The sequence below is a fragment of the Nansenia antarctica genome, assembly GCF_963989245.1.
Source record: "Nansenia antarctica genome assembly, chromosome: 3".
Lineage (NCBI taxonomy): Eukaryota > Metazoa > Chordata > Actinopteri > Argentiniformes > Microstomatidae > Nansenia > Nansenia antarctica.
In genome coordinates, this window is record NC_137688.1 from 76,484,105 (window position 1) to 76,509,463 (window position 25,359).

The 25,359-nt window shown below is 45.8% G+C and overlaps 1 protein-coding gene across 1 annotated transcript in view; it reads right to left on the reverse strand.

Annotated features, from left to right (window-relative positions):
• Nucleotides 1-2,061: 2,061 nt before the first annotated feature.
• Nucleotides 2,062-25,359, reverse strand: part of LOC308154423 (creatine kinase, testis isozyme-like) — a gene marked incomplete at both ends in the record, with an annotated part of 47,473 nt that continues 24,175 nt past the window's right edge. The window contains 7 exons of the mRNA XM_080527585.1: nucleotides 2,062-2,240; nucleotides 2,367-2,556; nucleotides 2,744-2,867; nucleotides 3,125-3,296; nucleotides 6,646-6,778; nucleotides 6,903-7,057; nucleotides 7,311-7,498. Coding sequence (XP_080383711.1) covers nucleotides 2,062-2,240; nucleotides 2,367-2,556; nucleotides 2,744-2,867; nucleotides 3,125-3,296; nucleotides 6,646-6,778; nucleotides 6,903-7,057; nucleotides 7,311-7,498 — 1,141 coding nt within the window. The remainder of the gene's footprint in view (nucleotides 2,241-2,366; nucleotides 2,557-2,743; nucleotides 2,868-3,124; nucleotides 3,297-6,645; nucleotides 6,779-6,902; nucleotides 7,058-7,310; nucleotides 7,499-25,359) is intronic.

Genomic DNA, 25,359 nt, shown 5'->3' on the forward strand with positions numbered 1-25,359 from the left:
TCATCACCATCACTGTGTTCCCTGTGCTGTGTGTGTGGTGTAGAAGCATCTCTTCTTCTTTGTTACTTTTTAAAATCTGGGTTTCAATGTTTTTGGTTAAAGAAGCAAGAAAGTGTGAACCCCCAGTCTGACTGGTCATGTGACTGGTCCTGTGACTGGTCCTGTGACTGGTCAGCTCGAGCTCCATTTGATTTATTCCAGATATTCTTGAGAGAATCGTCAATATTTTGTCCTGTGTCGGGGTTTCATGTTAAGAATGTTCTGATGAGGTGATGATATTTTGGTGGTGGCTTTCTTGTTTTTATAACTTCCAGTTATGTAACTGTTACTTGTTCTCTCTCTGTGTATGTACGGTAAACAATATCTCTCTCTTGTTCTCCGTGATCTTTCAATGATAAAAAAACGTTCTTTGGGAAGTCAACATTTCAGTTTTTTTGTCTTCCCCCCCGATCCCCTCTTCATCTTCCTCCGCTCCCTCAACGTCTGACAGAGTCTCAACCGAGTTTGAGAGAACCGGGAGATTTGAGGGCTCAAGGTGAGGTATCTGCGCTGGTCCTGACCCCCACAGGCTTCAAGCCTCCTCCTCCCGCCACCATGCTATGAACCCCCCCCCCCCATCCATCCAGTCAGTCAGTCAGTCCCTAGCCCCCCCGGTCCATCCAGGATGTCTCCCCCCTCCTCCCATTAGAAGCTTATGAGGGGATCTGAATGGGGTGTGTTGGTGTTGTTGGTGCTTTAAGTGCGTGCCTGTTGTGATTGTGCCCCCCCCCCGGTCTGGATGACGTCGCTCTGCTTGTGTGCTGCATAACCGCCAGTCAGACGCATGCTCACGACCCCGCAATCAACACCCTGCATGGTCGTGTTGTCGGTTTATTGAGACCTCTGTGTGTCTGTACAGGTTTGATGGATACATTTTGTCCATTTCCTGTCTCCTGTGTGTCATTTCCTGTCTTCCTGTCTCCCACCCTGCAGTCGCCATGTACCTGGGGATCAGAAAGGGGAAAGGGCGGCCGGTAAACCCCGCTCCCTCAGGTTCACTTGGAGTATGCGGACCACCAGCTCCCTGGAGCCCAGCCACATCATGAGGGAGATCCGCAAGGTGCTCGACGCCAACAACTGCGACTACGAACACTGCTGTGTGTCCACGGAGACGGACACGCTGAGAACCTTGTCCAGTGGGAGATGGAGGTGTGTAAGCTGCCCCGCCTCTCCCTCAACGGCGTGAGGTTCAAGAGGATATCCGGCTCATCCATCGCTTTTAAAAACATTGCTTCCAAAGTCTCCAACGAGTTAAAGCTCTGAACACAAGGGCCGAATATGATCTAGAACGTATTTAAGCTGTACAATCATTAAAGTAGCAGTTTCCAAATGTTTTTTAACAAGAATACACAGAGTATGTATTGAATATTATAATGTATAGAGTAATGCTTTGGCAATAATCACTGAATAACTTACTAATAACTACAGTATAATCTGGCCATATTTGGCCAACATAACGAGTTGAATATGATTTGTCATGCTGTGAACGTGGACAAAGAGCATTTCTAGTCTTTGGTATTATTTATTTCATCTTTTCTCTCCTCATGAAACCTTAGCATTGTTTTCAGTGTACATAATGTATCTTACTTCCAGACAGCCACACATTGTTATACTCTATTTTTCTTTTATATTGTTTAAAAGTAGAGCTCATGGAATTCATGTAAAATGTATGCTCACAAGGTAAGAGTCACCCGTGTCTCAATTAAAATGTCTGTAAACATGGTTCACAGTCTTGACTTCTCATGCTAAGGGTCGATCGTGTGGCTTATTTAAATACCAAGAAGGATCATGGGTAACTTCAGCACGCATGCAGTGACAAAGAACAAACGCAGTCAACCACAGATCGAAACATTTTATTGTTGTGTTTTCAGATCCACTCTCACGTTGAAAGAAGACCTTGAGTGAGAGAGCAAGTGCTCTTTAATACAGAGTGCATTCCAGGATAGTGTCACACATTCATTCAGACATGGGGAGGGGGAGGGAGGGAGGGGGGGGGGGAGGGGTGTCCAACCAGGGGAGAGTTTACTTCTGGGCGGGCATCAGGTCATCGATTGACCCGCCCTTCTCCAGCTTCTTCTCCATCTCCACCAGCAGCTTCACGCCGTCCACCACCATCTGCATCAGCGCCACCTCAGAGAAGCCCAGCCGGTCGGCGTTGGAGATGTCGAAGGTTCCTCCCACGGCCGCGGTGTCCACGCCACCTGAGGAGAGGCCAGACCGTTAGTCACCAGCCATCAACACAGGGGTTTCAGAACCGATACAGTATTCCTTCTGGCAAATGTATTGTCAGCATTACATGACGACATCATCCTCATCATCTCCTTTACCTGTTCCGCATTTCTGAAGCCTCAGCTTCTTGAGGATCTCCTCAAACTTGGCGTGCTTGCTGACGTTGGGGATCTTGACGTGGACGCCGGCGCGCAGCCCCGTGCCGAGGTTAGAGGGGCAGGTCAGCACGTAGCCCAGGTGCTCGTTCCACATGAAGGCGTGGCCGTTGTCTTTGAACAGAGACTCGATCTGCGGAGAAGGAGATTCGGGGGGTGGGGGCAGAATTTAGTTAAGGTCGACATCGACGTTACCACAGAGTCGATAACTAGCAACATTTTTATAAAAACACCACGTTCTGAACGTGTGACGATGGTAAGTTACGGTGGAGATTATTGGCAGGTCTAGCTCGCCCAACCAGACGCCCCCTGGGTCTCACCTTGGTGAGGCCGGTGCAGAAGCGTGTGAACACCTCCCTCATGTTGCCTCCCTTCTGCATGGAGATGACCCTCAGGTGGTCCTCCTCGTTCACCCACACCAGGAACGTCTTGTTCTCGTTGTGCCTGAGACAGAGGAGAGCCTTAAACAACCTTCCTCTGAGCTCAGGAAGTAAGGCTTCTGAAGCACCAAATGTAATGTATGTATAAATAAGCCTTATTAACACCAGAACAGCCGTGGGTGGGGTCTTTTGACCGTGAGAGTAAAATTATTTTTATATCTTTGCACTTGATCAAATTTCAGGACCACTAGTGGTCGTTGTGTGTAAGTAGCAGCTTCCCATTGTAAAGACTATGGTCGTTTGACCCCCGAGGCGCCTCACCAGATGCCCCGGCCGTCGGGCCAGTCCCGGCCCATCCCGGCGGACAGCAGCAGAGGAGACACGGGCTTGTCGAACAGGAAGTGATCGTCGATCAGCAGCTGCTGCTCCTCGTCCGTCATGTTCTTCAGGGCGTAGTACTTCCCCTTCAGGTCACCTGACAGGGCGGCCAGGGCTGGAGAGGAACGGACATGTTAGCTCCTCTGGGGCTCGGGCGGTAGAGCATGGCGCTAACAGCGCTTAGGTTGTGGGTTCGATTCCCGCTGGGACCGTATATACTAAAATGTATCAGAATCAGAATCAGAATCAGAATCAGAATCAGAATCAGAAGACTTTTATTGCCATGACATGTAAACATGTTAGGAATTTGGTTTGGTACCATGGAGCACGGTTTACAGAAGGACAGGTGCAAGACAGGACAAGACAGTGCAAACCAACATCAAAGTGCAAGAGTCATAATTAATATAAATATAAAGTGCAGAGATCAAGTGTTCAAGTGTTCAAGTGTTCATATCCAGACAGTGCAAAGCTCTCTGGGTGGGGATGGAGGGAGGGTAGATAGATAGGGGTCAGGTCAGGGGGGGGGGGGGGCAGCGGCATTTAGGAGCCGGATGGCTGTGGGGAAAAAGCTGTTTGTGTGTCGGACCTTCACAGTATTTATGGACCGCACCCTCCTGCCTGAGGGGAGCGGGGCGAAGAGACCGTGTCCTGGGTGTGCGGGGTCAGCCATGATCTTCCTGGCCCTCCCCAAAGCCCTACTTTTAAACAGGGCCTCAAGGGGGGGCAAAGGGCAGCCAATCACCCTCTCCGCCGAGCGTATCACCCGCTGCAGCTTGGCCTTGTCCTTGGCCGCTGCAGCGGGGAACCAGATGATGATGGCGGAGGTGACGATGGACTCAATGATGGCCGTGTAGAAGTTCACCAGCGTGGTCTTAGGAAGGTGGAATTTCCTGAGCTGCCTCAGGAAAAACAGTCTCTTCTGGGCCTTTTTTGTGAGGGCGTCGATGTGGGGCCCCCACTTCAAGTCCCGAGAGACTGTCACCCCAAGGAAGCGGCATGACTCCACTGTGGTGACTGGAGTGCCTCCCAGTATGATTGGAGAGGGAGGGGGTGGGTTCCTCCTGAAGTCCACTATCAGCTCCACTGTCTTAAGAGCATTTAGCTCTAGGTTGTTCCGGGTGCACCAGGAGACCACCAAGTCAATCTCGCTCCTGTAAGCAGATTCATCCCCCTTGGAGATGAGCCCTACCAGGGTGGTATCGTCCGCGAACTTGAGGAGCTTGACCGACTGGTGGCTGGAGGTACAGCAGTTGGTGTAGAGGGAAAACAGGAGGGGAGACAGGACGCAGCCCTGCGGGGAACCGGTGCTGATGGTCCTCAGCTCAGAGATGGACTTCCCGAGCTTCACCCGCTGGGTCCTGTTGGACAGAAAGTTCGTGATCCACCTGCAGGTGTGGTCAGGCACCTGCAGTGCAGAGAGCCCACACTCCAGTATGGGTGGCAAGATGGTGTTGAATGCCGAACTGAAGTCAACGAACAGGATTCTGGCGTAGGTCCCGGCCGTGTCCAGATGTTTTAGGACATGGTGTAGGGCCATGTTGACTGCGTCCTCCACGGACCTGTTGGCTCTATACGCGAACTGCATGGGGTCTAGGAGAGGGTCTGTGATGGACTTTAGGTGGGCAAGGACGAGGCGTTCAAAGACCTTCATGACTACAGAGGTCAGGGCAACGGGTCTTTAGTCATTCAGGCCTGTGATCCTCGACTTTTTGGGGACAGGGATAATGGTGGAGGTCTTGAAGCAGGCTGGTACCTGACAGCACTCCAGGGAGGAGTTGAAGATGTTGCTGAACACAGGGGACAGCTGGTCAGCGCAGAACTTCAACATGGAGGGTGAGACAGCATCCGGACCGGCCGCCTTCCGGGGGTTCTGTCTCTTGAACAGGCGGTTCACCTCTCTCTCTGAGACAGAGAGGTGTGAGCGGGCAGAGGGGGTGGGGCTCAGGGGAGAGAAGGGAGGAGGAGGGGAGGTTGGGGAGAGGGGGGGGGGGAGGGGGGGCAGTAGTAGAGGGGGCAGACTGTGGGCGGGCAGAGGGGGTGGGGCTCAGGGGAGAGAAGGGAGGAGGAGGGGAGGTTGGGGAGAGGGGGGGGAGGGGAGGGGGGGCAGTAGTAGAGGGGGCAGACTGTAGTTCGAATCTGCAGTAAAACTTGTTCAGTTCATTTGCAAGGAGAGTGCTTTCTATGGTCAGAGGGGGTTTTGGTTTATAGTTTGTAATTTGTTTTAGACCCTTCCAGACAGAGGCAGCGTTGCCATCTGAGAATTGTTGTTGCAGTTTCTCAGAGTAGCGATGTTTTGCTTGCTTAACAGCTGCCTCGAACTTGTACCTGGCGTCTCTAAACCTGTTCTTGTCACCCCTCTGCCAGGCATCCTCCTTCTCCAACCTCAGCCTTCTGAGCTGGGCTGTGAACCAGGGTTTGTCATTATTATAACTGACCCTGGTCCGAGTTGGAACACACACCTCCTCGCAGTAGCTGACGAATGACGTCACAGTGTCAGTGTACGCATCCAAGTCGTTACCGGCCTCAGCCCCCGCCCACTCCACATAGCCCTCGTCACAGCCAGCCCGCTCTAACCAGGCACTCATGTATGCACTCACTGCAATGTAAGTGTCTTTGGATAAACATGTCAGCTGAATGGTGTATGTTATTATATTATTATATCAGCTCCGTTTGAGTCTCCGTTCATCTGGAGGATTAAATGTGTGGTGTCCCTCTTCTTACCTTCACTAATCCTGCCATGTAACAACAGTATTATTAACACCAGTATTATTAACACCAGTATTTACATTACAAGCCACAAATGACCTGTTCAAAACAGCCAAACAAAGCCAGTGACCTAAAACTGTTTAACAAAGACATCCCCATACGACTCGCCAACTCTCCTGTCAATAACTTGCATTAATTCGGCTTGCCACCAGTGGGGGCCCTCTACACAGTAATGTGGAAATGCATCATGACAGGGTGGCGTGCAGAGCTCCTGACCCGTTGCTGTGCAGAATGCTGTCTGTCCTCTGCTCCGTTATAGGTCATGGCTGGACAGAAACATCCACCTTTATCCTAAGCCTGCTTAGTGGTGCGTCAGCTTCTGTCCACCGCAACCCCCTCCCCTGTCATCCTCATCTAACCCCGCCCCTGTCACCCTCATCTAAACATCTGTGCTCAACTCTACGTACCACCCTACCCCTCTATGTACCACCCTACCCCTCTATACCGCCCTACATACCACCCTACCCCTCTATGTACCACCCTACCACTCCATGTACCACCTTATCACTCCACTATGTACTACCCTACCCCTCGACGTACCACCCTACCCTACCCCTCTACGTACCATCCTACCCCTCCATGTACCACCCATCCTACCCCTCCATGTACCACCCTATCCTACCACTCCACGTACCACCCTACCCCCATCACTCCAAGTAACATTTAAACCCTCGCCACACGGCCCCTCTCCTCCGTACCCACTATGGAGAGCTTCTCGATGCCCCTCCTCTCCCCGCGGCTGCAGTGGGGGGGCAGGCAGAACCCGCGGACGCTCCGGCCTGTCCGGACGCGGGAGCTCAGGACGTAGTTGGGGTCCAGGTCATCTCCGCCCTGCAACAACACACAGCGGTTAGCCTCTCTGCAGGAGGGTAGAGGGCTTCAATAAACCATGGGTCTCCCATCTCCAGAGAGACAGACTGACAGCCGTGTGTCAGGGAACAGAACAGCACCGGACCTTCAGGTTCTCTGGGTTCAGGTCGGTCTTGTGCTTGTCGGAGGGTTTGTAGCCTCCGTGTCTCTCCTCGATGACGGGGTCCAGCAGCTCCTTGAACACCTCGTAGGTCTCCTCGTCTCCCGCCACGCACCCCACCGTCATGATGAAGGGATGGCCTGGAGGAGAGACCAATCAGGAGGGGGCTTAGATGGAGACACACACTCAGGACCAATGACCAGGGTGGTGTTCCATTAACAACGCTAAAGGGAAATTCCAGGCTTATTCTGATAAGTCTAGTTATCCAAAATAAGCCTGGATGTTCCTTTATAGACGTTGATGGAACAACCCCCAGGTCACTGACCAAAGCTCAGAATGTCATCAAGCTCAAGGCCTATACTGAGACTGAGACTGGGGATGGGTGTGTGTTACCAGGATTATCAACCCCTGTCTGAATGACCCCGTCTATGGTGAAGCCGTTGGGGGTGGCTCTCTCTCGGAGCTGCTTGTATATGTCCTGGGTTAAGAACTTGGCCATGTGGTTGTTGTGCTGGCTGAGGTCTGGGAACTCCTCGTCAGGCGACAGCCTCTTGATTGTCACTTTGGCCATTTGGTCATTGCTGAACAGTAACAACAAACACATTCTACAGGGTAAGGGGAAGCTACCTGTTATGCTTAAAAAAAATGCATATGGCATTTTTGAAATCTACATTCTCCTTAAAAGTGTTCTCCTTACTTGGTAGGCTAGTAAGGTAGGTTAAGTGTTGATTGTAAGTCGCTTTGGAATAAGCCGGCGTCTGCTAAATGCCAAAAATGTAAATGTAAGGGGGCAACTGTCAGCTAGTGACATTCTTGTTGCCTGTTAAATGTTATTATGGCATGCCTGACTAACCAAATAATTGACCTATGTTCCAGCTACTAACACTGAGTGAGAGGCAGACCAATTGAATAAACTGCAACTATACACTTGATGCCGAAATGTTGCTGTAATGTTTTAACCCATCGGCAAGGTCATTGTGCAGAACAGAAGTGTGTCCTTGAAACGTGACGATCAGAAGCCGCCACATCGGATCCAGAGACGCCCTAAACGCCCCTCGCTAAACCCCGTTACCAGGCAGGACAGGACTTAGGGTGACCAGGTCCCAACAACCCAAATGTGGGACAAGGAGTATGTTCGTGTGGGACAATGTGGGACACTCTCTCAACAGGCCCCGACCGAACTTCAGGTGCCCCTGGTACACCCCCCCGGTACACCCCCCCCCCCCCCCCCCCGGCCAGAATGAATGAATTAAAAAATGCATTTCCATTCTGTTTCCTATTCTGTTTGGTTTATTCAGTAGCATCCAATAGACTATGCAGATAAAAACTTAACAAATAGGCTATATAACAAATATATATTTTTCAGCAGCTGACTCATCACTATCCTCATAGAAGTCAAGGATCTTACTTTTCAAACCCAACTCTGGGGTCCAATATCTCAGAGACAGTGGGAAGAGTTTTGTCGTGCCATGATTTGAAGCATCTGAAGCCACCGGAAAAAATGGTGTTGTCTTTAATTCTGTCAAACAACTCTCCACAGAGGCAGGGGCAAGCACATCTGTTACTATGGACGCTGCTTTAGTACGACCACATGACATTTCCTTTGCTATCTCAGAGTCTGGAAAAATGGTCGGAGCTAGCTTGTTAACACAGTCCGGTATGATTGGGAGTGTTGCACTGTATGGTAAACATTTGTTATTTCTGCTGCTGTTACCTTATCAGAGTGGCCATCATTTTTCGGTTTGAGTAGGAATGTCTCCATAGAGTTGGATGTCTCTTTTTGAGCGACACGTTTCTTGTGAGAATCGCATTCTCGGTGTCTTTTGATGTCGTATTCACCGCCATGTGAAATTGAAAAAGAACTCTTGCAAAGATTGCAAAAAACTCTCTGAGAGTCGCCCTGCACTGGCTTCACCCACGTATAAGTGTTTTCCCAGTCTTTGTTGTAGGTGCATCTTCTTTTCTTGCTGACTGTGGTTTGAGTTTCCTCCATTTTCTATAACCTGCAGTGCTGCATCTGACTCGCGTTCGTTGTTGATGTTGTTGTTGTTGTTGTTGTTGTTTGGGGGGGACTTACTCTCATTGTTTGATGAATCCATCAAAGACCCAGAGATTGAAATAGTCAACTACACAGTCATCAGAAACGACAGGAACAGGTATGGGGGTGGTGTCTGCATGTATATTCACAACGATATTATCTTTAACACCCGTGATGACCTGAATCATGACAAATTAGAATCTGTTTGGGTTGAAATTATCTTTAACAAAGCAAAACCGGTGCTGGTTGGTTCTATCTACAGACCTCCCGATCAGAGTGATTTCTATGATATTCTTGAGGGGTGCTTGGATGACGTTGACTGTGTGGAAAAGATTCTTATTGGAGATTTGAACACGGACATGCTCAGAAATGAAGCATCCGTTTTCAAATCCTTCACTAGGTTTTCTGAATTACACGGTCTCCGTCAACAAATTACCAAACCCACTAGGGTGTGTATTTCTACTCAAACCACCATAGATCTCATTCTAACATCGGATGAGTCCAAAATCTCCAAGAGTGGGGTTATTGTATGTGGGCTAAGTGATCATTACATGATCTTTTGCACTCGTAAAAAACAAAAACCCAAGGCTGGCGGTCATAAAACTATAACTACTAGATCCCTTAAATCCTATTCTAGTGAGGCCTTAAACCATAAACTGGAGAATCAAGACTGGTTTGATGAACTAAAATGCACACAGGTTGAAGAGGCATGGCTAGGTTTCAAAACCAAATTCCTAAATATTATTGACAGTATAGCCCCCATGAGAACCACCAGGGTTAAAACCCGATCGGAACCATGGATGAATTCGGACATTCTAAATGCTATGAAAGTCAGAGACCTAAAATGCTCTGAAGTTCAAAAATGCAAATCAAAATTAGTGAAACACTTAAACGAAGATCACAAAACCCACTTTGAGAAAATTAAAAAACAATGCAACAAACTATGCAATCAGGTAATTACCATGACCAAATCTGCTAAGAAAGAATACCTCGATAACAAAATCGAAGAAAACTTAAACAAACCACGTGACCTTTGGAAGCTACTTAATAGCCAACTAGGTTGCAGTCAAAAACTCAAAACCAGGTCTACAAACATCAGCATCAAATCTGGTGATTCTCTCCTTACAGACAAGCTGGATGTGGCTAAGTGCTTAAACACTTTCTTTACAACCATAGCCACTAAATTAGTTAACAATCTACCACCCCACTCAGGGCGTTATGGTGTAGAGCACATCCGTGAGTTCTACAATAAACTGGGTGTACGCAATGATGATTTTAAACTCTCCATGGTGTCAAACGATGAGGTGTTTAAAAAGCTAGGCGCTCTACACTCAGAAAAGGCCACGGGCCATGACAATATTCCAGCCAGATTTCTAAAAGACTCAGCTGCCTCCATTACCCCAATCATCACCCACATAATAAACCTCTCCATCAAACAGGGACACGTCCCCCTTGACTTTAAAATAGCAAGGGTAACCCCACTGTATAAAAAAGGAAGCAAATTAGACCCAGGCAACTACCGACCTGTTTCTATTCTTAATTCCATCTCGAAACTTATGGAAAAAATAGTTTATGAACAGGTCGATAGGTACCTTACCGAAAAAAAGCTGATGTATGAATTTCAATCAGGATTCAGAACATCCCATTCCACTGACACATGCCTTCTCTATTTGAACGACCACATCAACCATGAGGTGGACTCGGGCAAGTACTGCGGCATGGTCATGCTGGACCTCCAGAAGGCCTTCGACACAGTAGATCACCACATATTGTTAGATAAACTGAAAGCAATAGGGTTCGATAGAACATCGGTGAGCTGGATGCAATCCTACTTAGAGGGGAGGGAACAGGTGGTTAGTGTGAACGGAACACTGTCCCCCCCCCTCCCAGTGACCTGCGGCGTTCCACAAGGAAGCATTTTGGGACCTTTACTGTTCCTAATATATGTGAATGACATGTCATCAGCATGTGATTGCAATTTATTCCTGTTCGCGGATGACTCGGCTCTGCTGGTCTCTGACAGGGACATATTGCAGGTGGAAAAAGCGCTAAGCACTGAACTGAGTAGAATCTGCATCTGGCTAGCTGACAATAAACTATCAATACACCTAGGTAAAACTGAAACCATCCTATACGGATCCCCATCTAAACTCAGAAAGGCTGAAAATTTTAAAATAAAAGTGGGTAACATTAATATCACAAGAAAAGAGGATATTACATACCTGGGCTCCATCTTAGAGGCAAATCTTTCCGGAGATAAAATGGCAGCAAAAGTAATCAAAAAAGTTAACCATAGAACTAGATTCTTGTACAGGATATCCTCACTTGTCAGTAAAAACACACTGAGGACCCTATCAGGAGCTCTCATTCAATGTCACTTCGACTATGCCGTAACATCATGGTACTATAGAACCACAAAGGCCCATAAAACAAGACTCCAGACAGCCCAAAATAAACTGGTTAGGCTTCTGCTAGGTCTCAACCCTAGGACACATCTAACCGCTGCTCATTTTTTGAGCCTTGATTGGCTACGAGTAGTTGACAGAGTGCAGCAGCTTGCACTGGGCCTGGTCTTCAAGATACGCTACACCACAAAGACACCCAAGTACCTGTCAACATACTTCCAAAAAGTGAACAACGTCCACACATACAACACCAGAGGAAGCTCCACGAACCACGTTCAACCGCGTTGCACCACAAACAAGGGGTTAAACTCGTTTGCAAACTATGCAGTAAAAATGTGGAACGCCCTTCCTATAATCTTAAAGGAGTGCAAAACACTGCCCACCTTCAAAACCACTCTCAAAAAACATTTACAGGAGGCTGCAATCCGTAACTGGACCCTCTAAATCAAAAATCAGATTAAAAGACCCGAACTACCCACTGTACATACTTTGTGTTTTGTCCCCCGCCCCCACCTGTGGTGTATGTCCCCACCTGTCCTACCCGCTGTACATACCTTATGTTTTGTTGTATTGTTCTTCCCATGATGGATGTGTGTTTATCTTGTAGATAGTAATAGTTATTTGTCTGTATTATCTTGTAGATAGTACTAGCTTTTTTGTCTGTCTTACATGTAACGATGAATTGAGAATCAAGGACCCCAATTGAAATAAGCCAGTGGCTTTCTTGGGTTTTTATCCTGTTAGTTGACCTTGTATGTAATATGTACTTTCATGTACCTACTTCTGCAAATCTTCTAATAAAGTTTTCAATCAATCAATCAATGGTTAACCTGGCTGCACCTGACCCCAGCACCTGACGTGTGCTCCAGTTTGAATGACAGCAAACACAGCCCCGTTATGATAGCCTTCCCTGCTTTCTCTACAGCCATTGGATAAATCCGTTTTTTTTTTTGTGCCAATAATAATTAAATATGCGAGAGACAACGTCCCAATTTGCGGGACGCACTAAAAGTCGTGAAAATGCTGTGCAGTCCCGCACAAAGCGGGACATCTGGTCACCCTGGGACAGGTGTCTGGGTGGTTGAAAGCCGCTTGACTCTTTACCTGGGTTATCTACCCCGGTCTGTCTTGTATGTAAACCAATACACTAGTCTTGTATGTAAAACCAATGCACTAGTCTTGTATGTAAACCAATACTACACTAGTCTTGTATGTAAACCAATGCACTAGTATTGTATGTAAACTTTACATACAATACTAGTGCATTGGTTTACATACAAGACTAGTGCATTGGTTTACATACAAGACTAGTGCATTGGTTTTACATACAAGACTAGTGCATTGGTTTACATTTACTTGGGAATCAGAAGAGCTTCATAATAATTGTTTGGGATTGTCAATGTCTCCATGTAGAAGAAGAGCAGTATTATGTATGCATCAATGCAATCACGATTCCCAGTTGTTAACTGACCACTAAAACCCAATAAAACCCATTGAAACCATTAAAACCCATTTCAATCATTAAAACCCATCTTTTTAATATTGCCTTTAAATTACTAAATGGTTAAATGATGATTACATAATGATTAAAGCATTTGAGCTGCAACGTTTGCAGGAAAAGTGCTATACAAATAATGGTTATTATTATAACAATTATTGTTATTATTATTATTATTATTATTATTATTATTATTATTATTATTATTATTATTATTATTATTATACAGTTTCTCCTCCTGTCTTTTTAAAAGATTCCGACGTCATCAACTGGAGCCGAAAATAACACATTTCAGTCGTTTGATCGCATCTACGAAGCGCAGCGTTTGCGCCGACTCACCAACCAGGACACGCGGAGACTGATGTGAGAGCTCCTGGATCGCCATCCTCATTTGGAAAACACCGTGATATCAACAGCAACCTTTTATTTGATGTTTTAATCCAGCTGTTTTTCAGAAGGTGGGTCAAGAAGCTGATGAACGGTGTGAGAGGTGAAAGCGTAGCTACTATAGCTAGCATCGTTGAGACCAGTTCAGTTGTGCACAGGGACCTTGCCGGAGAACACTAGCTGGCTAGTTTGCTTGTCTGTGTAGATTAAAGATGTGTACAGTTTCTCATACAGGTTGTTTATTGTTAGGCTATGCTTGCACCCTTGGCTAGCTAGCCACAGCTGCTCATGTAGCTAACTGCTCCTTTAGTTTAGTTTAGTTTAGTTTAGTTCGGGTTAGTTTACTCCACTGGGATATATTCTATATCTATATTATATATACTTACAGTTTCTCCATATGTTCTGCCATGGTTGTGGCTGTTTCAGGTGAAGCCGTCAGGTGAAGATAAACCGTCAGTTAATCAGAGTTATGATGATAAACTGTCACTTTAAATGATACAATGTTTGAATCTAAACAAGGCGCGTGGCGTGTGTGGCGCGTGTCCGCATGCATTTGATGATTAACAACATTTTGTAGAATGTTTATTTTTGAGAGAGGATATTTCTGCCTGCAGGTCAAGGGTTAGAATTGAGTGTCATAATTTCTAGGTTGTTGTTGTTTTCTATCTATCTATCTATCTATCTATCTATCTATCTATCTATCTATCTATCTATCTATCTATCTATCTATCTATCTATCTATCGATTGATTGAAAACCTTTATTGTCCCCAATGGGGAAATTTTGTTGTCAAACAGCTCAGTTAGGGCAGAAAACATTCAGTACAGAAAACAGAAAAACATTCAATAAAAAACATAAAACAGTGCAGGCTCAATAAGTAAAAAGTTCCAAAAGTTCCATCTCCAGGTCTCCCCCACCCTGCAGGGCCTGGTTGTAGAGTCGGAGTGCAGCTGGAATAAAGGACTGTCCAAATCTTTTTGTACTTTGACGGGGGAGAACAAATCTGTGGCTGAACTTGCTCCTCATCCCTGCCAGCTCGCAGTACATCGGGTGGGAGGGATTGGCCAGCATGGCCGCCAGTTTTTTCCCCATCCTCTGTTCTGCCCCCACCTCTAGGCTGTCCAGCCCGGTCCCCACCACAGAGCTGGCCTTCTTCACCAGTTTGTTTAGCTTCGCAGCATCCCTGGCACAGGTGTTTCCACCCCAGCAGGCCACGGCGAAGAACAGAACGCTGGCAACCACCGACTGGTAAAACATTTGCAGCAGCTTGTTGCAGACACCGAAAGACCTCAGCCTTCTCAGGAAAAACAGTCTGCTCTGCCCTTTCCTGAGAAGAGCCTCGGTGTTGTCAGTCCAGTCCAGTTTGTTATTAATTTGTACTCCCAGGTACCTGTAGGAGTCCACCCTCTCGACTTCCACCCCCTTGATGGTGATGGGGGCTGGGGTCCTTCTCTTCCTCCTAAAATCCACCACCAACTCCTTTGTTTTGCTGGTGTTAAGCAAAAGGTAGTTGGTGTCGCACCACTGCACGAAGCTCTCCACCAGGGCCCTGTACTCCTCATCCCTGTCGTCTGTGATGTAACCGACGATAGAGGAGTCATCCGAAAACTTCTGCAGGTGGCACTGGTCGGAGCTAAACTGGAAGTCAGAGGTATAGAGGGTGAAGAGAAAGGGTGACAGAACAGTTCCCTGGGGGGCACCGGTGTTGCACACCACCACCTCAGACTGACAGCCCTGCAGTCTCACATACTGACGCCTGTCTGTGAGGTAGTTGTGGATCCAAGCCGTCAGGGAGTCCTCCACACACATCACTGCTAGTTTGTCAGCCAGCAGTGATGGCTTGATAGTGTTAAATGCACTGGAGAAGTCGAAGAACATGGTCCTCACCATGCTCTGTGGCCTCTCCAGGTGTGTGTAGGCCCTGTGCAGCATGTAAATGATGGCGTCCTCCACCCCCATGCTCTCCTGGTATGCAAACTGCCGGGGGTCCAGGAAGTCCTTCACCTGGGGCTTAAGGTGTTGCAGCACTAGCCTCTCCAGGATCTTCATGACCTGTGGTGTCAGGGCGACAGGTCTGTAGTCGTTTGGGGTGCTGGGCCGTCCCTTCTTTGGCACTGGGACGATGCAAGAGGTCTTCCAGAGCTGTGGCACCCTCCTCAGTCTTAGAGATAGACTGAAGAGATGTTGGAATGTGTCCGCCAGCTCTCCAGCACACACCTTCAGAACCCTGGGGTTGATGTTGTCTGGACCTCTGGACTTGTTCACATTCACCCTGGAAAGCTGCCTTCTCACCTGCTCAGATGTTATAAAGCTGTGAGTACCGGTGTCTCCAGGTGTGAAGCATGCTCCCTGGCTCCTGGTGTTGGTAAGGGGAGGCAGTTGCTGCTGGGGTACTGCTGGGGTGTCAGGGGGAGTGGGGGCTACTGTTGCCAGGGGTGCGGTACATTGGAGAGGGGAGGAGAGGGTCGGGGGCTGTGGGGGGTGACAGGGGGATGGGGGGGGTGACAGGGTCGGGGGCTGGGTCGGGGGCTGGGACAGGGTCGGGGGCTGGGTCGGGGGCTGTGACAGGGTCGGGGGCTGGGTCGGGGGCTGTGACAGGGTCGGGGGCTGGGTCGGGGGCTGTGACAGGGTCGGGGGCTGTGACAGGGTCGGGGGCTGTGGGGGGTGGCAGGGGGATGGTTGGTCAAACCTGTTAAAGAAGCAGTTCAGGTCATCTGCCTGCTCTCGGGTCCCCTCCACCACAGGATGTGGCTGCTTGTGGCCCGTGATCTTCTTGAAGCCCTTCCACACCTCCTTGGAGCTGTGGGCCTCTAGCCCGCCCTCCAATTTCCTCCTGTATTCCTCTTTGGCTGCTCTCAGCTCCTTCTTCACCTCCTTCTGAGTGGCCCTGGCTCCCTCAGTGTCCCCTGCCTTAAACAGCCTCCTCTTCCTTTTCAGAAGGTTCTTGATGTTCCCATTTATCCACGGCTTGTTGTTAGGAAAGCACCGTACCTTTTTAATGGGGACGATGCTCTCCTCGCAGAACTTGATATAGTCTGTGACACAGTCTAGCAGACCATCTATGTCCTCCCCGTGGACTCTCTGGAACATCCCCCAGTCGGTTGTTTCAAAACACGCCCTCAGCTCCTCCTCCACGTCTTCTGACCATTGCTGGACAGTCCTGGTGGTGATAGGCAGCCTTTTTATGATAGGGGTGTATGTTGGTTCCATCCAGACCATATTGTGATCGGATGCCCCTAGTGGCGGGAGGGCAGTGGATGTGTAGGCTCCCTTCACATTGGCATATAGTTTGTCTAGTATTTTGTTCTCCCTTGTTTTACATGTGACATACTGGGTAAAATCCGTCAATGTCTTTTCCATATTTACATGGTTGAAGTCCCCATTCACAATGATAAATGCGTTTGGGTGAGCGGTCTGTATCCCCGCGATACAGGAATGGATGACGTCATTTGCGCGCGCCGGGTTCGCGCTTGGTGGAATGTAACTAGTCACAGCCACAACATGTGAAAACTCTCTCGGACAGAGATCTGGCCTCAAACCTAGCGCCAACAGTTCTATGTCTGGAGTGCAGACTTGCTCTTTGATAGTGATATGACCTGGCTTGCACCATTTGGAATTAACAAACACAGCGATCCCGCCTCCTTTTATCTTACCGCTGTTTCTCGTTCTGTCCGCGCGGACCATTGTGAAACCATCTTGTTCCATTGCCCCGTCTGGGATACCAGGATTCAGCCAGGATTCAGTTAGGAATAGCAGGCTGCATTTCCCATATTCCCCCTGTCCCTTCATCAGAGCAGAGAGCTCATCAGCCTTGTTGACCAGCGACCTGACGTTCCCCATAAGAACAGACGGCAGGCAGGTCCTATTTGCTTGTCTGTCTCTCCTCGCCCTCACGTACGCGCCAGCCCTAGTTCCCCGTCTGCGTGTCCTTATTTCGCTGGGCACTCCTGTAGGGGGAGCGCCGGCGGCTCGACTCCTAAAGGCAATGAGCTCCTCTCTGGAATACACCCGCATTCCTCCGTTTATCAGGCACATATTGAGCACTCCGGTTAAAAGATAAAAGATAAAAGTTTGAAATAAAAGGTTGAAAAGGGCTAAAAAAGGGCTAAAAAGTAGAAGTAAGACTGAGCTGTTTCACTGGCAGCCAACCCAACCGGCGCCATTTTGCGCCATCTATCTACATTCAAATAAGCTGTGTCCATACAGTAGCTGTGTCCATACAGGAGCTGTGTCCATACAGTAGCTGTCCAGACCCTAGCTGTGTCCATACAGTAGCTGTGTCCATACAGTAGCTGTGTCCAGACCCTAGCTGTGTACATACAGTAGCTGTGTCCATACAGTATCTGTGTCCATACAGTAGCTGTGTCCATACAGTAGCTGTGTCCATACACTAGCTGTGTCCATACACTAGCTGTGTCCATACAGTAGCTGTGTCCATACAGTAGCTGGTCCATACACTAGCTGTGTCCATACAGTAGCTGGTCCATACACTAGCTGTGTCCATACACTAGCTGTGTCCATACAGTAGCTGTGTCCATACAGTAGCTGTGTCCATACACTAGCTGTGTCCACAGGTAAGGGTCACCGGATCCTTCAATCGATCCAGACAAATCGGGCATCTGAATTGGTCCTCCTCTACAAACATTTTAGCTGCTCCCATTTTGCCAACAGTCTATACACAAAGTAGGAATTATATCAATTTTGAGTTTTGAACAAGATTAAATGTAGAGCTGAGATCGACGCAAATGTGCCTCAACATTGAATGTGTGGTCGTTCTGGTTGAACTGGTACAACAGTCACTGGCTGCAGTGCAGTGTTCTTCGTCAATATAGTGTGGAACAGTCACAGACTTGGGACCTAACACACAGTGCCCCTAGCATGGCACAATGCAGCAGTCCCTCAGCCGCTTCTCCGGGGTTAAAAGAGTAGGCACTATTTTACCCTCTACCTGTTGAATAGAATACTGCAAGTAATACAATTACTTATATTCAGTACTCAAGTTGTAAAAGAAAATCAGGGGGGATGGTGGATTTTATCATATGGGGACAATTTTAGCATCCCCACAGCGTCAGTGACTTCAGTGTCAGTGACTTGGTAAAAATGTCATTGCATGTGTGCGTGCCCCCCCCCCCCCTCGCCCACAGTATTTGACTCAATATGCGCAAAACTAAATGTTGAAATAGCAGTAATACCACGTTCATTGATAAAATGACATAAGGGATGGAAAGGGGGGATGGCAGTTTTCGAAGGGGGATGATTTTTACTGTTTTTATTTCAGGGGGGATGCCATCCCCTCAACTTGAGTGCTTGCTTATATTGTCGTGTGTGTGTGTGTGTGTGTGTGAGTGAGTGTGTTTGTGATTATATTGATTCAATATTATTATTAAAACTGCACTACACCAGCGCATATGTAAGTTAAAGAGAACACACCTGTGATGATGTCATTTCACTAAAGCGCAGGCGCTTCTGACGCTTCGTCAACAGTCATCTGTCTAGACCTCGAGACCTGCACTGGAATATAGTCCAGCAGCAACCACAGGAGCCAATATCGATATTATAGACTTGTTGAGCTGTTTTTTATGTTGGAATATTTGACGTCTACTTGATACAACATTCTGCAAACAGACATAGCCCTGCCCTGAGTTAGAACAAACTGTAAAGAAAGTTAATACACTAAAAAGAAAAATTAAACAAAGTTGCTGACTAAATCTGAATTTCCGGGAAGAATTTCCAGTGATCATACTTTCTAGTGAAGAAGTAGACTTCATCTGTTTCTAGGCAACCAGCCATATACTGTAGCATAGAAGATAGGTGATATATGGAGATCTTTCTTGGTCAGGTGGCCGGAAATGATATATTGATGACTCAGAGAGAAGGTTGAATTGTAATCATTGTATTAGGCAGATCTGGGTTGCATTCTTTTGTACAGACTTTTCCAAGGCAGCATGCTCTGTTAAGTCCAAGCTTCAAGCATGGCTACAACATAGGAGATGTCGAGCTTGGCTACGGCTGGTGCCGAGCCTGGCTGTGGCATAAAGAGATGCCAAGCAAAGTACTGATGTTTGTTACAGCTTATATACAGTTCTCAGAGAGGAAATAGCTTTTACCTCGTAACTTACAATACTGACATTAGTTCCCATACATGGCTATCCTATGTTCATGCTGTTCTGCTCTGCTGACCACTGGGTAGGCTCCTATGTCCTTAGAGTTAAACTGGTCTCACTGTTACTTGATATGGTATGTGCCTGCTCCTAAGAATGTTGTTTACTACTGAGAGTGGGCACACTTAAAGTATGTTTAAGGTTAAACAATGAGTATTGCAATATTTGATAGGCACACAACATTTGCATATAGTCAGATTAGTCACACAAAAACGCATCATTACAATAGGTAACCTGGGTCTCTACCTGTTTCTCTGCTGCAGCTGAGACTGTACCATGGCCTTTATGAGCATCTACTGTACATAGATAACAGATACATTGATTATTAGTCCGGCAGTATATCTCCAGCAGTTTGTCATGAGGACAGCATATCCCAGCCTGAAGTTGTTCAGTTGTTCAGTTGTTCAGTGGCACCAATAACCTTGTTTTTTCCCGGGGTTTAGGTCATGGTGAAGTTTAAGGCAGTGGTGTAGTCTAGTTTTTTCTACTGGGTATATTGTGATTTTTCCCTCCCAGCCTCATATCGTTCATTTTGGAACGCCATAAAAATAAATCTGCGCTCCCTGTCTAACGTTATATATCTAACACATAACATTACAAGGTTATAAGGTTGATCTGTGCATGATAGTGCTGCATTTTGACATATTTCATGTCGCATTTCCCCCCGTTGATGGTGTATGACGCTATAGTCAGTCCCAATGGTCCAAAAGTCAAGTGCTTCGTAACACAGACAGGGTGAATTTTATGAATGACAGTGTGAAAGTTCTGTCACAAAACGCCGTTACGTATCCTCGCACATTTTTAAGTGGGTATACGGAAATCCTTGGCCTTTCCTAGTGGGTATACGGTGTAGTCCTGCATATCACGTAGACTACACCACTGGTTTAAGGTGACTCTCACAATAAGTTGTGTATCATAAAAAGAAACAAAAAAAATGTATAAAAGAAAGTATAGGGGTCTAATACATTAGAAAACTAAATCTAAATGTCTTTGTAGGACAATCTACTCTGTATATAGATTTCGGGCGGAGAAGAGGCGAACAAGCAACGCCAGCATGCTCTCTTGACCCGCATTTAAAAAAAAAAAGTGATCATATCATATCAATCATATCTATACATCATATCTATCATATCATATCAATCATATCTATCATATCTATACATCAGCTCATATCATATCTATCATATCTATACATATTATCATATATTGTAATTTTTAGATTACTAAATCTCGACCGGCATTTTTTGAAAAGTGAAAAACGTTTTCATGCAAACGTTGCAGCTCAAAGTGCTCCAATCATTATATAATCATAATTTAATTATTTAGTCATTTAAAGGCAATGAATAATAAATATTTATGGAGGAAACGGTACATAGATGATAGAATTAGCAAAACTCCAAATATGTACTACATCACATGGGAAAATCATCTGCCAAAAACAATTTCTGGATATTAAATAAATAAATCAGCAGGAAGATGCTCTGATAAAAGCCTCTTATACAGTAAATGTCTTAAACACGCATTTCCACCGTCAGTCACAGTAACTTATATTGATAGTAAATAGTTAGGGTTAATAGTTTGGGTTACATTTTGCTATTTAATTGTGTCCAAACTTGTCCGGTATAGATCCGTTAGTCAATTTGAGATGACAAGAGAAATGAAAAGAGAAATGGAGGAAGAACAGAGTAGCCTAATAATTCACCTGTTGATCCGAAATCTGAGGCAGGAATGAGAATCTGTTTTTCATACAAAAACACTTAGCCTAACAACAACAACAACAACAACAACAACAACAACAACAGCCTGGCGCATCATTCGACTGATTCTTACGAGACGTTGCTAAGGGACGTGTATGTATTGAATATACGTATTATATATATATATATTATATATATATAAGACGATATGAAAATGATATGAAAATTAACGTTATTAACATTTTTTAAATTAAAAATCCTTGAAATGATTGAGATCAAAACAATGTAGCCTACATTGAATCGAATGGTCTGGTGTCAGCTCCATAGAGCTCCCTCAGCAGACACATGATGCGATGCTCTCTTCCTTCTGTCCAGTCGTGTTACCCCTAACTCACCCTTGGCCCAGCGTAGAGTAATTGTGAAATACCAGGTTATTTCTTGCGTCTTATTTGAACATAATCATATGGTCACCAGTTTGATGGTGATGGAGCGCTATCTGACAGAGAGAAATGTTATTGTCACCACTCTAGTGTCTTTTTGGGGTTTTTTTAAGTATTTTTTTCCGAGTGGGGCAGTCCCACTCACATTTGTCATTTTATTGACAGATACAGTAGAGCAGGGGTAGGCAACCTTTTTGATATGAAGTGCCATTTTTTAATTTTCTTGTTAGTCAGTGTGCCAACCACAATATCAACATTAATTATGACTCGACATCAAACCAAACCAAACAGACCAACAGATCTGCAATTTTATTCCACAACATGAACAACAATTTTCAGCAAAGAGCTATGTATGCAAAGCCATGTATGCTAAATAAACCTAAAAATGTAACTAACCTAAACTTGAACAAAATTACCAACATAACATCTAAGACAACTAAACTTTGTGATGCGTAGCACAACTTTAAGCAAATTGGAGCGCTCAATTTCTACCAAAGTTGCTAACTGCGCTCCCTATGGTTATCATTTTAATAAGTAGGCCTAACTGGAGGGTGATTATACAAGGGTCTTACTTGTATGAATTATAATTTATATTTATATAATTATTTGGTTGTTACTTACATTTTATTATTTTATTCCAACCACAACAAACATATATTTTTTGGGGTTGCAAAGAGCTATGTATGCAAAGCCATGTAAACAGTCCTAACAATCAATGTGATCCCTGGCCCTGTTTTCCTTTGCTCAACTCCATTATCTGGGGGTGGTACTTGGTCACTTTAAGTTGCACACAATTAATGCAACCGCTCCCCTCTGTTTCCCGACCATGGCAGTCACTGCAAAAATCCTGCTAATATCAATCCCTCGCTCCACAAAATGCTCGATAAGAACTTTAGCGATGTCCTCACCTTTTGTTGTTTCTGGCATTGGTTTTAGGCAGCAGAGCTCCTCCCTTACAGCAGAATCACAGTATCTTGCTATGACAGCCAGACGTGGCATGTCATTCACATCTACGCTCTCATCAAGTGCGAGGCTAAACACCGTCGCATCTTTCAAACCAGCGGTCTGCTGCGCTTTCACGTTTTCTGCCATTTCTCCTATTCTTCGTTCCACACTTCTGGCTGACACTGGGATGTCTTTTATTCTTGATTTTATTGTGTCTTTGTTTGATAAGCCTTCAAACAAAACATCTGAGCTACAGAGGAAAGCCTCCTTAATATATTCTCCATCAGTGAATGGCTTTCCACGTTTCGCAATGCAATGAGCAATGCGAAAGCTTGCTTCAGTTGCGTGATTTTTAGCAGTGGCAAATGCTTTAAAGGTGCTGGCCTGCTTCCCATACCTTGACACAGCACGTCTTATTGATTCGGCCTTGTCTGCTTCATCCTTGAACGACTTGAGTTATATTGATACAAGTATCGAATCGAATTCAGAATTTTACTTTGAAAATTGGCGCCAGAATACGGCTCTCGTGGAGTGGATGAGAGACTAGGGCTGCATTCGTAAATTCGCCCTGAGAGCGCTGGAGCGTCCCTGAGACTGCCTCTAGTCCAATCAAATTACTTGGTCCCATTGTGACATTGAACCCAGTGTGCGCGAATTTACGAACGCGGCCAACATAAAAAAACTAAAAAAACATTCTCCCATTCTCGCACTTATTGATTAGCTGTCGCGTGCCACTGTTTAAGCTGTCGCGTGCCACTGCTGGCACGCGTGCCATAGGTTGCCGACCCCTGCAGTAGAGAATCTAGACAGGAAGGATGGGTGAGAGAGAGAGAGGAGGGATGACATGCAGGATGTGTCCCCGGCCGGAATCGAATCGGTTACATGGTCAACGCTTAACCCGCTACGCCACCTAAGCGCCCCCACTCTAGTGTCTTTATGGTGTTTTGTGCATCACACATTTTTTCATACGTAGTATTACATGTTACCTGCTCACAGTACATGTCCTGCTCACAGCATGAAGGGGAGATAAGGCAACGTCTGGGTGGGGGCCACGGGTGTGGTTAGAAAGGCTTGTGTTTGTGCCTAAGGCAGGGGTAGGTGTCTAGCCAAATAAGGAGGACAATGAAACTGATTGGAGAGGAATCAGTCGAGTCGAAGATGCTTGCGCAGAGCACGATAATATAATTTTGAGTTGAGTGGTATCTCAAACTGTTTTGATAACGCTTCCAGAGCATTTGTTGCAGGCAACTTGTATACAATGTCTCGACTCTCAGGTGCAATGAAACATGCCTGATTGTAGCTATATCCTATCCTTACCTTATGATTATAACGCATATATATTTTGGGGTCACCAGTATTACTTTGCAGTGAAGTTATGTGTGAGATTCTGAAACTGAGTTTGGTAGGGAAATTTTATTTATGAATTTCAAAAATCTAAAATTCTGGGAATTCATTTTCTCTGTCTAAACGGGAGGGCTGAACAGGGATATTCTTGGGCACAACCTTCAAGTAATGTTCAAACTAATTAAGACATTGAGAAGTAAATGCTTTTATATTCCACAATGTATTGTGTTCATTTAGGAATACAGTAATCTCCCTGCATATTCAACAGATACAATAGCTGATCAGATTGTATAGATTGCAGTTATTCATGGAAGAGTTGTTCTGTGCCAAATAACTGTGCGTGTGTGCGTGTGCGTGTGTGTGTGTGTGTGTGTGAGAAAAAAAAACTAAACTAGCTTCATGTTATATGTGAAATTATAAGATGGTGTCATGTTTCGACCTCTGTAGGGCCGCTAACTTTTGACTTGTCTGACAGATCTGTATTCTCAAGTATGAAGTTGTATGCCCATTCTTCAGTGAAACTTGTATACCTGGTTACTCTGCATTGACTCTTTGTTCAAAAAGCCAGTGCAATTTAGCGCTTTTGATATTCCCTAGATCTGTTAAAGCTGTGAAACTAGCTATTGTCTCAATATTTATTGTCTCAATGAATGGACCAGCTGCAGGGGAGAAAGAAGAATGTGTTGAAGCTAATCTAAAATAATGCACATTAAGAACAAAGGAGGTAGAAAACACACACACACACACCAGGGTTTCCGTTAACCGGTAATTCCCGGACTTTGTCCGGTAAAAGTTGTTGAAGTCCGACAAATTGAAAACTCGTCGGACATAAATGTCCGGTGAAAATAATTCCCTCTAAGCACAATTTGAATACAATTCGCTAAAGTTCACATTCTGATTCCTTCTATTTTAAAAAAGACGAATATATAGGCTATGTATTTATTTTATTATGATATGATTTGACACCGGCATGATGATGACTCCTAATGTGTAGGCTGCCTATGCGAAACAGCGGTTGTTTCCGGTGTGCGCTATAACTCGTGCACAATCGAGTCGAGGCAGAGAGGAGGATAGCGATGTTTTTCTCTGTGATAGTGTGATTATGCAAGCCTTTTCTGAAAGGGATGAGAACCCGATTGTTTCTGCTTCTCCCAGGGAGAAAGTGGTAGTTACCATTAGGGATGCTCCGATCTGGATTTTTGGGGCCGATACCGATCACCGATTTTTTTCCTCAAGATCAACCGATACCGATACCGATACCGATTTTTTTTTAAATACATAACTGTAGGCCTACTGACTGGATAGCCTACATATTTTTTGCTTTTTAGACAAAAGTTTTGATCCATTAGGCACCAAGCAAACGCAGACCCATTTTTATGGCATAGTAAAGGTCTGGCCTATCACCCAGTTAGGGCCTGAAGCCCAAGTCAGTCGATATGGCTGTATACAAGACATCATAAACGTGGCCTTCATGGTTTACATACTGTTACGTCCTCCTATGTTTTCTGTTCAGTTATCTGTCTTCCCC